Source organism: Hetaerina americana, unplaced genomic scaffold (genome assembly GCF_022747635.1).
Source record: "Hetaerina americana unplaced genomic scaffold, ioHetAmer1.1.p SCAF_7, whole genome shotgun sequence".
Classification (NCBI taxonomy): domain Eukaryota; kingdom Metazoa; phylum Arthropoda; class Insecta; order Odonata; family Calopterygidae; genus Hetaerina; species Hetaerina americana.
This window is the reverse complement of record NW_027287316.1, coordinates 49,345,533-49,358,748: the sequence shown is the minus strand read 5'-3', so window position 1 is coordinate 49,358,748 and position 13,216 is coordinate 49,345,533. Positions and strand designations below refer to the sequence as shown.

The following is a 13,216-nucleotide window of genomic DNA, read 5'->3' as shown; positions in this document are numbered from 1 at the left end:
CTATGTGACGTTTTCCAGTATCCAATCGACGAATTTAGAGATTCGAGTGCACACCCCGGGTAAGTTGGCTTCGGCGCAGCCGATTCCCCAGCTAATGATCCCTGCTAAAAAGTAGCGTCCGTCTTTTCCTCTCACCTGCAACGGCCCGCCAGAATCTCCCTGTAAGAAGAATATAAATGATAAAGATGTAACCTCGGGCAAATTGAAAAATTGCTTACCTTCAAAGTATTTTATATTCCATCTCGTGAAATTTCGATTGACGTGATGTTCCGACGTGTGTGTGGCGTAGCAGTAGTTTAACATTAGTGCACATTTAATGATTTTATGTGAAATGCTTTCTGTTAAAATTCGCGAATATTTGTGACAAGTTGTTTGCACAAATGAAGGTGAGCATTATGGTAGGAACTTTTTATTTTAAGGACAAAACAAGTCCCTGTATTCTTACTCGTACCTCTAATTATTGTACTTTAAATTAAATTATTCCCATTATTACACTGCTGGGTTTCGTGAGATAAGAGCATTCCCGAAAGAGATGCCATCATTACATTACATATATCTCCGTTCATTTCAATTCTTGAGACGTTGCCATTGTTTCAGTAGTTGGCTCATTACAATGCACTTGGAACTTTCCATATTTTTTCTAAGCACATTATTATAATAATATTCTTAAGCAATCCTACGGCTGGAGCCTTAGGCCGCTGACCATGGGATACGACTTCCATTCCCCGTGGATTTTGACACCCAGCTTCACCCAACTGGTACTATATTTCGGATATCGGAGTTCATGGAAACTCCGTGGCACGTGGAAAAAGGTGGGCACCCCCAGTCGTGAAAGTGCCAGTTTTCGCTCGCTCTAGAGCTAAGACCGTGGATAGCTACGATAGCTCGTATACCTACCCTCGCCTATTAAAAACCAACCTTGTCAGATGCGGCAGTTAGTCGTGTGAATGATTCTCTCTTGTAACTGAAGTAATTTTATTTTTTTCTCTGACATTTCTCGGGGTATACATAAGCATGTGTCCTTAGTATATAATACCTGTCTATTACGGATACTTCTCATGGTCTAATTTGTTCACATCACATATTCTAGCATTAATTCATTTCAACCATTATTTTATACTTAATTCCAGTTTTTTTGAGAAGTTTTATCATTCTCTTTTTTGAAACCTTAAGCCTTCTATCATTGCTATTGAAAGGTGTTTTTTTATATTTGCTTACAAATATTATGATACTTTTTACCGTAATAGTTTTTAGTGCCTCTTTTCGTTCCTCTGTTCCCCTCTAACCGTTCCCCCGTGACCGACCCAATCCCTTCGGCACGGTCCAGCGCGTTATATGTCGTGCCATAGTAAATTTGACGATTGGGGGAGTTCGGCGGGTTGGGTGGTACACCGGGAGGGAGTGGGGCAACGGGGGAGGAGGGTTGTGGGAGGGCAGGAGGAGGAGTAGAAAGGGTCAAGCGGCAGAGGTCAAGACAGGCCCGAAGGCGGGGGAATTCTTACCTGACACGAGTCCCTCCCTCCTTCCTCGTAACCGGCGCAGAGGAATATGTCGGGGATGAATTCGTGGCGGCCAGCCCTCAGGAACATGGACTTGCACTTCTCGTTGCTCACTATGGGGACGGTGACCTACAAAGGGGTGGGAAATATTAGAGGAATACCGTGTCGTTCCAAAAAAACAGACACTGCTCACGTTGACTTAACGTGTATGATCTTCATACCATTCAGTGGAACTAGTTCCACAAAGCAGAATGCATTAATCTAGTAATATACCAAAACTAATTTAATTTATTTTTTATAATTTAAATATATTTTCCCGAGAAATTATGTGCATTAAAAATGCGCATGATCAAGATATCCTTATGATCTTCTTAAACACTTAGAATAAATACAGGCGACACTTTTCGTGAACATTTTCCTTCTTCACCTTCTCATAATTTTCAACCGTCATTTCGATCAAATTACCAATTCTTTCCCTATTTTTAAGGACATTGGTGCGTGACATCCTTTTAGATACCTAGCTTTTTCTTTTCTGTCTACAATATCTATCTTAATCACATCTGTAAATTCACATCCGTAAGTCAATTCTATGGTACAGTCATATGAAGAAGGATACGTAAGAGGAAAAACAAATGGATAAATTATTCGCTCAGCGAACAACATAAAACCATATTTGAACTAATTACCTTCCTATTGCAACATAAACCTCTTTTCTGTTGTTAATAATCTACCAACACGATAAAATAAGATTTGCCAGCTCTAGATTTCACAGCGGAAAACTAAAATTAGTTATGAAATATTTTTATAAGTTTCGAAGCGGTAGGTTAGAAAAGAAAAAAAATCCTTGTCGCCGAAACTTTTGACTCAAGACTCAAATATGTTGGGAACCCTCCGGATCCCATTAATTCCACACCCGGAGAGAAAATTTGTTGAGGGGAGAAAGGAAGGATGGACCACCAACCTGTTGCAGGATCGAGGGAAGGGTCCCTCCTTCCGACAGCCTCCCCCATCCGGTGACGGTGGCGTTCTCGCCGACGAGGAGGTCGTCGGACCCCGGTAGGCATATGGGCGCGACGTGGGGCGCGGCTGAGGGCGGCGGCAGAGGCTCCGAGAGCCTCACGAGGGCCAAGTCGTACTCGTAAGTGAAGAAGTTGTATCGCGGGTGCACGACCTTGCGGGCGACGCCTCTTTCCACGTGACTGAGAGGTTCTATGACGTCGGCTCCGTTCTGCAGCTGTCCGTAAAAGAGGGAGGAGTAAAATGAAAAAGAGAAATAAAAATCGTTCTGTTGCACTGCGTACACTGTTTACACATTGACGTCTATGGAAGGCGTGGTAGTGAGCAAAGCGTTCAACTTTTGATCGATGGGACTTGGATTTAAAACTCAGCCGTCTTTCCGGTCCCATTATAATCCTATCTGCGTGACTTATCAGGCAACGCAACTTCATGGAAAATCATGCTTGCTACAGGAATAGGAAGGGGCCACCCTACTCTGAATGTATTAATTTAATATGCCGTAGGGCTCACTTAGACGTGATCTGTACTCTAGAATCAACATTCAGGTTCATTTCTGTGGTTTCTCACATTTTTGTCAATACCCTGTTGAATTTTTATCTCGGAGAAAGGCGGGTGTATTTTTATGCGAAGAATCGCCCTTTCCCCAACTGTGATGGGAGAAGGCGTATTCACCCAGGCGTAGAGAGGATTTCTAAGTAGGTGATAGGTCACACAAAACGTAAGTCCTTCTTACTCGCTCAAACACAATATTTTGCAAGTCTGTCCCGTACGTATCGACTCTCCGACGAAGAAAGGAGTATGGATGTGATTGGAAGGTAAGGGCGAATTGAAAATTCCGGTTCTGGAAATAGCAGTGAGTAGGTCTGTTAGGAATCAGCGAGGAGAGGAAGGTTGTAGGAAAACTAGACGCCGGCTTTAACGAAAGGCGCCAAGGGGTCATAGGTTATCTTCCCATCTGACGGGAGCAGCTCGCTCTACGTGAAGTGCTATCCCCACGGTACGCAACTAGGGTTGAAAATGCCAACCGCAAATATAAGCCAACGCCCGGATTTAAATCCGATCTTAAGCCTGAGCAGAGGATGAACTATCCACAGCCTATGCTCGTACTCGCGAAGGGAAAGGCAGTCAGTCACCAGATGTTCGTCTCAATGTGACGAGTTTGTTAAGTGGGCTTTGTAAATGTTAGTGAGGCTAGGGGCAGCGCATAGAATCATGAAAAAATATTTTTGTTTGGGTCAGAATGTAAGGTCAGATGTAAACAAAGTTCTGGCGATGATTTACATGAATAATTTGATATGATGTCTGCCATGAGAAGAAAAGTTGAGGAATGCTACTTCTTACAAGTAAGAAATTGAGTGCTAGTTGCGTGGAAACGTTCTTCAGTTAAGAATACACATCATTCGGTTCAGGGTTTGATATTTCTTCCGTCGTAATTGTAGGTGTTGTGAGGGTAAGTTATTTGCATCTCTATGACGGAATACCCCTCAATTCACCGCAACGATTTAGTTTGGTATATATCGGGTGCGTGGCTTTTATTACGTCTTTTGCTCATAGTGAGGTTTTTATCATTCAAATTTAACACAATAGAGTGAAAACATGTCAAAGATTTTTAGACTTTTAAAGGCTGGGTGAATTTAATCAAGAAGAATCGGTATAGTGCAAGAATCCAATGTGATCTTATTCCATTGTCGTTTGTTGCCTAAGAGAAAAACGGTTTTGAAAGATATTTTTCCCAGTCAACTTCTGTGGTTTAGTTCACTGAATATTAGAATATATTCATTGTTCCTTCTGTGCCAAGCATTATAGGATTCGCTTTTTACCTTTAATCCAATCAGAAAAAAACCTTGGACGCGGTGATAATACTAGATGACATACGTTGCTTATCGATACGTTTAATTAATATATTTCAATTGGTTTATTGAATTTTAATTCCGTATTTATATAATCTAGCTTAAAATGGAGTCTCATTCCTCTTCGTAGCTCATGACGAATGAGATGGTATAGGGACAACTGCTTAATACCTAAATGGTCTTTCAGAAATTCCATTTTACTTGTTCGTGGCTGGCTAAGAAATGGTTCATAGCAAGCCGATAGTAATTTATCTGAAGATAATTTGTCAAAACGGTGTATTGATATAGTTGGATATTACCTTAGCTTGCGTAAAGAGTGCAGAAGTATGATATTAATTTTTTTGTGAATGTTATTACAAATTAATTTTACCTCCAGTTACGTTCACGCGATAGCTTTCCCTGATAGTATTCGTTCCGAGACAAATTTCATTATACACACAAGATTTTAAGATTGAACAAGGGACTCAAATTTTTATCCTGGGTTTTTAAGTGTTGTCCAATATCAGATTATATTCACTTTAAAAACTTTACTTTACCATGACCTGCAAGGTCACTGTTTTATTTTTAGTGAAAGAATTGTCGTTTTTAATAATAGCGCTTTTATAAAATTAATGTTTATGCAAAATTAAAGACTAAACATTCCTTCGCTATCTTTTTACCAAATTATTATTATAATATAAATCTCGTGGCAAATAGTAGATTTTCCTAGTGACGCCGGTAAAGTCTGGTCAACGGTCACGCTTACAATACACATACATACACAAGGAGAACAGATATGAGACAAAATTCTCTTATAAACTACAACACTTAAAGATTGCCAACCGCACATTTACTGTCACACATAGGCTAGGTTCACACCATACATACAACGCCGTCCATCGCTAGACTCCGTCCATAATCACGCCCTCTTCAACTTCATATTCCTGTATACCGTTCAAAATCACGCACCGTTAACACATCATTCACTTTTACAATACAACTTCTCACGCCGTCCACATCACGTACAAAATAATATTTTTAATAAGTACAATAGTATAATAATGACTGACCAATAAAGTTTGTCACCCAGTGGCTGTTTTACACTTATTCTTAAAACTCCTAAAATTGGACGAAAAGGGCTCAAAAAAACCTCCAGGCAGCTGGTTCCAATCAACGATAGTTCTCTTTAAAAAAGAGCATTTTTTATTAATTTTTTTGTGCTCTTATTTCTACTATTAACACTGTGGTCGTTTTTTTCCTTAAAGTTTGGTTTTTCTATCTCTATCCATAAATCTTCCCACGATCTGTCATTTTTAGCAATTCTATACATCGCGCCTAACCTACTCCTTCAACAATCTCTTTAAAAATACATTTTGTGTCTAAAATACTATGTTAAGGAAGAGGAGCATAATTAATTAGGACCTCTAAAATGCACTTCCCTGTTCAGAAGAATGCTTTAAAATAGTTTGTGTTTGGAAAAAAAACTAGCGTAAGATAGTAACACAATGATTAGTTTTATACCGACCTGTTGTAGGGAGTCTCCACTTTCACTCCCAACCGTAGAGAAGTCATGTTCACCAACTCGTATTCTTATTTGGGAAGTTAAAAGGCTGAAAAGTAGGAAAAAAGTGCATCATTGGAGAGCCATTCGGAATTCCGTATTTTGATTTAATTTTTACTAGCAAAAATTCTTCCTCATTCCAAAATAAATATTTTCAAATAAAGTATATTTGACATACGAGTGTCTATGTAGTGACATACGTATGACATCGTATATTTTAATTTGATTTGATGTAGGTCACGCATTTTTCGGACCTGCGAAAACATCAAGCGCTTGAGAATAAGTAAGTCCACCAATTCTCCTTAAGCCATGAAGGAGGTGAGGACCAATGGTTCATTCAGCGGTTGTGATAGAAAACATGCAAAAACGAGTAGATAGCCACATCGATATCTGTTTGTTTCACTGTCGAGACATAAGACTGGCCTTCGTGTCGTGTCCCTTCACTCATTCTAAGAAAAATCAACACCAGAATATTAAATATGTCACTATCTTCATAACTACGATACATGGAGACAATCCTGAGTACTTTAAACTATTAGAGAAATATGCCTTTTCAAATGCGTACAATTTTTAATGTCATGATTAATTTTACTTAACATTGAAGACCGAAGAAAGTACGGTGGACTTCTATACAAGATAAATGCTTATTATCTTAAGGTAAAATTTTAAACTTCTTATTATAGCATATACTACCTTGATCAAAAATTTCCCGGAATAACCACCGTGTGGCGCTCCCATCGTTCCGATTTGAGTTCTGTTTTTTTTGTTAAATTGGTACATCTGTTGTTGATATTCCCTTTAAATCTTAGTGTCATAACTTGACATTTGCAAAAGTTACGTAGCCAAGAGTACATCTATCTCTGTGTGTGTTGGCGATTTTTTACAATTGCAGAAATGGATTTAAATTTGCAACAACGAACTTGTATTAAATTTTGCGTAAAAAACGGATTTAGTGGCGCACGGACGTTGGAAATGTTGGAAAAGTGTTTCGGCAACGATTCTCTAAAAAAAACGGTCGTTTACCAGTGGCACGAGCGGTTCAGAAGTGGTCGTGAGTCAATCGAAGATGATGAACGCAGTGGCAGACCATCGACATCGAAAGTCGGTGAAAAAATTGATAAAGTAAAAGAAATGTTGGTCAATAACCGCAAATTAACCATCAGAGAAATAGCGGAGGACTTGAACATTGCCTATGGATCCGCCCAAGACATTGTGGTTAATGATTTGGGTTTCCGTCGTGTAGCAGCAAAGTTGGTGCCAAAAGACCTCAATTTCATGCAAAAAAGAGACCGTGTTGACGTCGCAAAAGACATGATTTGCGAGGCTGAATCCGATCCCACATTCATCAAAAGGATCATTACTGGAGACGAGACGTGGGTTTATGAGTACGACACGCAATCCAGACATCAGGCAAGTGAATGGCGTTCACCAAATGAGCCGAGACCAAAAAAACCACGTCGTTTTCAGTCAAAAAAGAAGGCAATGCTGACGGTTTTCATGGATTACAACGGTGTAGTGCATCATGAATTTTTGCCAGAAGGCCAGACAGTAAACAAAGAGTATTATTTGGGCGTTATGAGACGTTTGCGTGTAGCAATTCGCCGAAAGAGACCAGAAATGTGGGCAGAAAACTCGTGGATTTTGCACAATGATAACGCACCGTCGCACAGTGCTATCATTATTCGTAATTTTTTGACGAAAAATGCAACAAATACCATCCAACAGCCACCGAATTCACCTGATTTGGCTCCCTGTGACTTCTTTCTGTTCAATCGAGTTAATAAACCATTACGGGGAACGCGTTTTAGCAGCCGAGAGGAAGTAATGGAAAAATCGCAGGAAGCACTGATGGACATACCGAAAACCGAATATAAAAAATGTTTCGAGGATTGGATCAAGCGCTGGCATAAGTGTGTTGCAGTCGATGGGGATTACTTTGAAGGGGACAATATAGATTTAGATGAATAAACTTGTATTTTTAATTTTCTGAATAAATTCCGGGAAATTTTTGATCAAGGTAGTATATTAAAACGAAAATACTTTTTAACAATACAAGGGCTCATATTTTTGTGCGAAGAAGAGGGAGAAGTAAAATAAAATATGGAAATGAAAAAAACATTTATTTTGTGGTCATACTGTCGAGGCTGTGCCCTTTGTTGACGATAAAATTGAACTTATTGCTAAATTTGAGTTTTAAAGGAAATTTTTGAGGCAGCTACGTATTTTCAAAACCATTGTGGTTCATAAAAATCGGTGTATACTCACTCGTCCACGCAGTGCCCCGCCGTGGCAATCCAGTTTTCATTAAGAACCGCACCCCCGCAGCGGTGAGTACTGGAAAAACCGAAGAATGATGTTCTACGGACGGAAACCTAGAGGCAAGAAAAAGTCATTAAACGAATATGAAGCAAAATTAAATTAATCTGTCAGGCTTGGCTCCCACTCATATAGTGTATGTAAGCAAAGGTTAAAGGAAAACAGGGAAATAAAGCGGGCTTTATATGCATGAACCATGCATATAAAGCATGCATAAAAATATGCATGTACCATGTAAATGTATTCTGAATGCTTCGCAGCTGCAGAATCATTCAGGATACATTTACATGGTACATGCATATTTCTTCTCAGATTCATAGATGGTAATTTCCTTTTTTATAAAAAAAAGAGTTTTAAAAAGCGAGACATTTTGATTTAGGTTTAAATGTTGATGTTAATCATCCTGTCATCAATAATTTCTGCCGGAAGAATCAGCGGTAATTAAGTAATGAAGGAAAATAATCTATGGAGCATATTTAGACTCATAGGTAAAGTTTGGAAAATGTATGCCATAACGTTAACAGAATTTTATCAGGGTCAAAAACAAAGTTATGAAGAAGGAAGAAACACTTCCACAATTGCAGAACATAATTGGTTTTGGTAATTTAATAGGTCTCAGATATCTATGACTATGGACTTCTATAAACTACAATGAGTTTTTAAGGATGTTTTCTTAATTCTGTATATGTATATGTGTTTGTGTGCGTGTATATACACACATATAAATGCATAATGTTTTACTAAAATGATCGATTCGAGCTTTATCGTTTTGCAAATCCCTATTGAGACATCATCCTTACCTGCCACGGCCATCCTCCGAACGCCGCGTTTTTCCCTCCGACGATCCTCGTTTCCGGTCGTGGATGAAACGATGTGATGCCACACTCTGTTGGAGAAGAAATGTTGGTTAGTCATACGTTTATAAGTGATATCTGCAATCACCATTTATATTAATTACTATCGCTGCAAAATTGTTGTAAAACAGTTCAATGGTGCATTTCGGGACACTAGAAGGCGTGGAGACGTACTATTCGCTTTTCGGATTAGAACGACATTTGAGATTTCTGATACTCCAGTCCACTACTTTGTTTTGTTCAATGAACGATTTATAAATATATTAAAATGACGGTATTTACTAGCTAAGAGATATTTATAACAAATAGAAAGTTACTGATCGAATGAAAATGTGTTGCTAAAACTTCTAACTTCTTTGCCCCTCTTATTCCTTCGTTTTTTAGCGATTGATGCCGTTTTTGATTCAATTGGTAAATTTGTTGTGATTTTATTTCCACACGTAAACCTTGCGTATTTATACACACTTAAAGACAATTGATGGTGGAAAATGAAGCTGGGGTTATTTTTGGATTTCTTCGAGTACATTATCTCTTTTACTGCAGCGTAAAATAATCTCTTGAAATTTTATTCTTCTAACATTAAATACTTCACCTTCATTTTCTACTAATATCACTTCCTCCGTTCTCTCTATTTATTTTGGTCAATTATTCTAATAGATTGACTATTAGGTATTTCAGATTTATCATCATCATCATCACTGGCCCTAAATCGAAAGATTATTCACATACAACATTCCGTTTAGCTAGCTTATTTATGCCTACATATTTCGATCGTATTTATTTTTTTCGATGAAATAAATCCTTGATACTAAAATATGTTGGCAAATATAAACCCGCTTTACCCATTCAACACTGTTTTGAAACGCAGTGTATTTATCCTAATGAGATGGTCGTCACCCATCGCGCCACTGGGACTCATACCTTTCCAACCGCCGCCGCCGCTTCCCACCAAAGACAGCGTTACGGGCGATGTGGTACTCTTCGGGGTGGTCGTTGAAGGGGCCGTCGTCGACGCCGCAGTTGTCGGGGCACTCGGTCTCCTGGTCGTTGTGCTCGTTGGAGGCCTCTTGATCACCGTCGGCTTCCTTGTGGTCGTGTGCGGGGGCCGGGGACGGTTGGCCCAATGAGGCGGCGAGGCGGGCCCGGGCCTTGTAATGAAGTGCGGTGGAGATGAGGGCGTCGCCTGGGCCATGGGCCTCGTGGTCGGCCTCACCGTTGGTCTCGGGGTAGTCCTCGCGGTCGTCGTGCTCGACCTCCGGGTCGTCGTACTCGGGGGTCTTCTGGTGGTGGGTTTGGCGGAGGGTGGCCTCTTTGTGGTCGTCGGGGACCTCCTGGTGGTTGTCGTCGTTGGCCGTTGGGTCGTGGTGGTGGTGGTCGTCGTCGTTGTCGTCGTCGAGGGTTTGCTGGTGGTGGTGGTGGTCGTGGTGGCGGGCCTCCTGGTGATCGCCGGCGGCGGCCTCTTCGTGGTCGTCGTGGTCTTCGGGGTGGTCCTCACCGGCGACGGGGACGTGGGGCGGTGCGAGGACCAGGGCACGTGCTGGGAGTGCGACGAAGGGGAGTGGTAGAAGGGCGTGGAGAAGGACGCGGAGGTGACAAAATGGGCGAAGGGCGGGGAGGGCGGCCGGACAGCCGAGGTCACCAGGTGTTGTGGCGCGGCCGTCGGCCGGTGTGGCGGGTGCGCGGGCCTGTGGTATTGGTGGTGGCTGGCCTGGACGATGCCGCTGACCACGGACGCGGTGTCCCCCCCCGGGAAGACGATTGAGCCGGAGGAGGAGGTGGAGGCAGAGGAGACGAAGGAGGAGGACGAGGAGGGGGGCGCGGAGGCATTCGTGCAGCAAGTGCCGAACATGAAGTCGTCGACGCACATGCCGAGGTGCCTTCCGCCCCCCCTCACGCACTCCCACACGAACATGCAGGTCCCGGACTCACCGTCCACCCGGCAGGGCTTCGGCGATATCTTGAAACCTGCGATCGGGATAAACAAAGATTAGTGGGCGGCACAAGTGTCGTAGCTCAGTTCACTCAATCATATATTTTGTAATCACACGTTCACGACAGCAAATATTATCCCAAGCGCAAGAGCGAGGTACTTCCACTTACCTGGCAGCCTGGGAGCTATTCTTAGGGCCATTAGAATCTTACACGATAGTAAATATCCTAAAATCCCTTGTTGATATTACGGCTAGAAATTTCTACTAGCTGTTGTCCAACCACGACGAGAGAGTATTATCTGCAGGAGAAGGGCAAATAATTCTCCCAACGAGAGAATGCTATTCTCCTAGCTATGCTATTACACTGCTATACTCGCATGCAGCGCCTTTAGACTTATCTTATCCCATTCCCTTCCGCAGTACCTTACTGACTGTACCTCCGCAGAGGGTCAAACGGAATGAAGGAAAGAGATATGACTTCAACAGATCGAGTACCACCACGAGCGATAGCCGTTTAATTCATTCAGAATGTTGAGAAACTCGTATCCCGTGGAAAGAACGATCAAGGAAACATTAACGTGCCCTTCTCAGCCGTTCGAAAAGAAAATTCCGTTTTTCGTGTTAACAATATTATGAAAAATTCTGGCGGAATAGCTTAAGCGTATTTTTATAAATGGACATTCAGCCAACTTATTGGAGTCCCCATCCCTAGCAAGCATTTCAGGCCATAGCGTGGCGTGCCTCCCCTAACCCCATATCTCGCCCGAACCCTCTCGGTTAGAGCCTGAGAAGAGAATCTATACCATTTTTAGTTTATTTCTCATTTATCTTAGTCATTTCAGCAGAGGTTTGTTTGGGATAAGTCTCAAAAGTATACGTAGCGAATAGGCCGAGTTTTAATATCTATAAATAATAATATATACAATGTTAGATGCATATTTTCGGAAAGTCGCAACTTTCACGCATATATATTGTATAAAATCATTTTTCAGGTCCTCATTTTTTACTGAAATTCTACCAGTCAGCTTGGGGGTTGCAGGAAATTCTGTGTGCATTTGACAGTAAATGCAAAATACACGTATATGGAATAAGAATTAATGTATACAAAACAAAGAAAATGCAGTTTTTGAGAAGAGGAAATATAAGTTAAATATTAAAATAGGAGTTAATTAATTAACGAAGGTCGTCCAGTTTACCTCTGCCGGAAGTGTTTCGGTGCAAAATAGTCAAACTGGTAGAGTCGTATTAAGTTGAATTTAATTAGGCAAAGAATCTTTCACAAGAAGGAGGATATTGAATACAGGGATAGGTTTAGTTTGTTAGGTAAAGGTTCGTCAAAACTTTGATATGGAGCATGACTTTTCATGGCTTGGAAACATAGTCGTTGAAGCCAGAAGATGCGTGTGGATTGGAACCTTTCGTAACGTGGGTATGGTATATGGTATAAAATGGAAATGGAACTGGAAAAGGAGGGGGTATTTTTGGGAGAAATTCAACGGAGGCAGGGAAGGTATACAGAAAGGATTTAGAATGATGATGGGATGTTGAAGGCTGTGATTGAGAGGACAATGTGTGGAAGGTAAAGGAATAGAATATGCATGTTGGACCAAATGAAGTGAGGAAGGAAGTATGCGGAATTGGAAGAAGGGCTTACTGTAGCTGCGGATGTCGGGTTGCGTTTTGTTTGGATAGGCAAATACATGCATCATTGCACCGTTGTATAGTCTGGGTCCATCTTATTCTTACCTTAAACAGTGGAATACCAAGAGGAAAAATATTTTTCACTTCACTTCATTCGGTCCGAAATTGCTAATGCTTTTCTTCCTCCACCTTGTTTGACTCAGCATTCAATTCAATATTTGTTGGGTGAAATTTGAAGAAGGATAATATTATCCATTATCCACAGCCAAAGAATAGCATACTCGTAAGTAAGCTTCTCAATAAATAATATGCGAGGAAGAGAGAGAAGTAGGTATTTTTCATTGTATGAACAGTGAATCAAATCGAGAAAAATATGTGTATGAAAGATAACATGATAGACAGTACAAATAGAACAACGGTGGGCATTTTGAGGTGCCTGCAAATATTATATTATTTATGTTGCTGAAATAATGGAGCAATATTGGCATTGGAATCCAAAGTAATACGATTTTCATAAGATGAAGAGTGTACCAAAATTAAAGGTAAATCACCATGACCAAGGCAATGG

The 13,216-nt window shown here is 40.9% G+C and overlaps 1 protein-coding gene across 1 annotated transcript; it reads right to left on the bottom strand.

Annotated features, from left to right (window-relative positions):
- Positions 1-11,207, bottom strand: Sb (serine proteinase stubble). The gene is made up of 8 exons (XM_071595714.1): positions 11,177-11,207; positions 9,998-11,041; positions 9,023-9,108; positions 8,172-8,278; positions 5,897-5,955; positions 2,461-2,708; positions 1,503-1,628; positions 1-159 (listed from the first exon to the last, which is right to left on the bottom strand). The coding sequence occupies exons 1-8, from the start codon at positions 11,205-11,207 to the stop codon at positions 1-3; spliced, it is 1,860 nt and encodes a 619-aa protein (XP_071451815.1).
- Between the last annotated feature and the right edge of the window lie 2,009 nt (positions 11,208-13,216).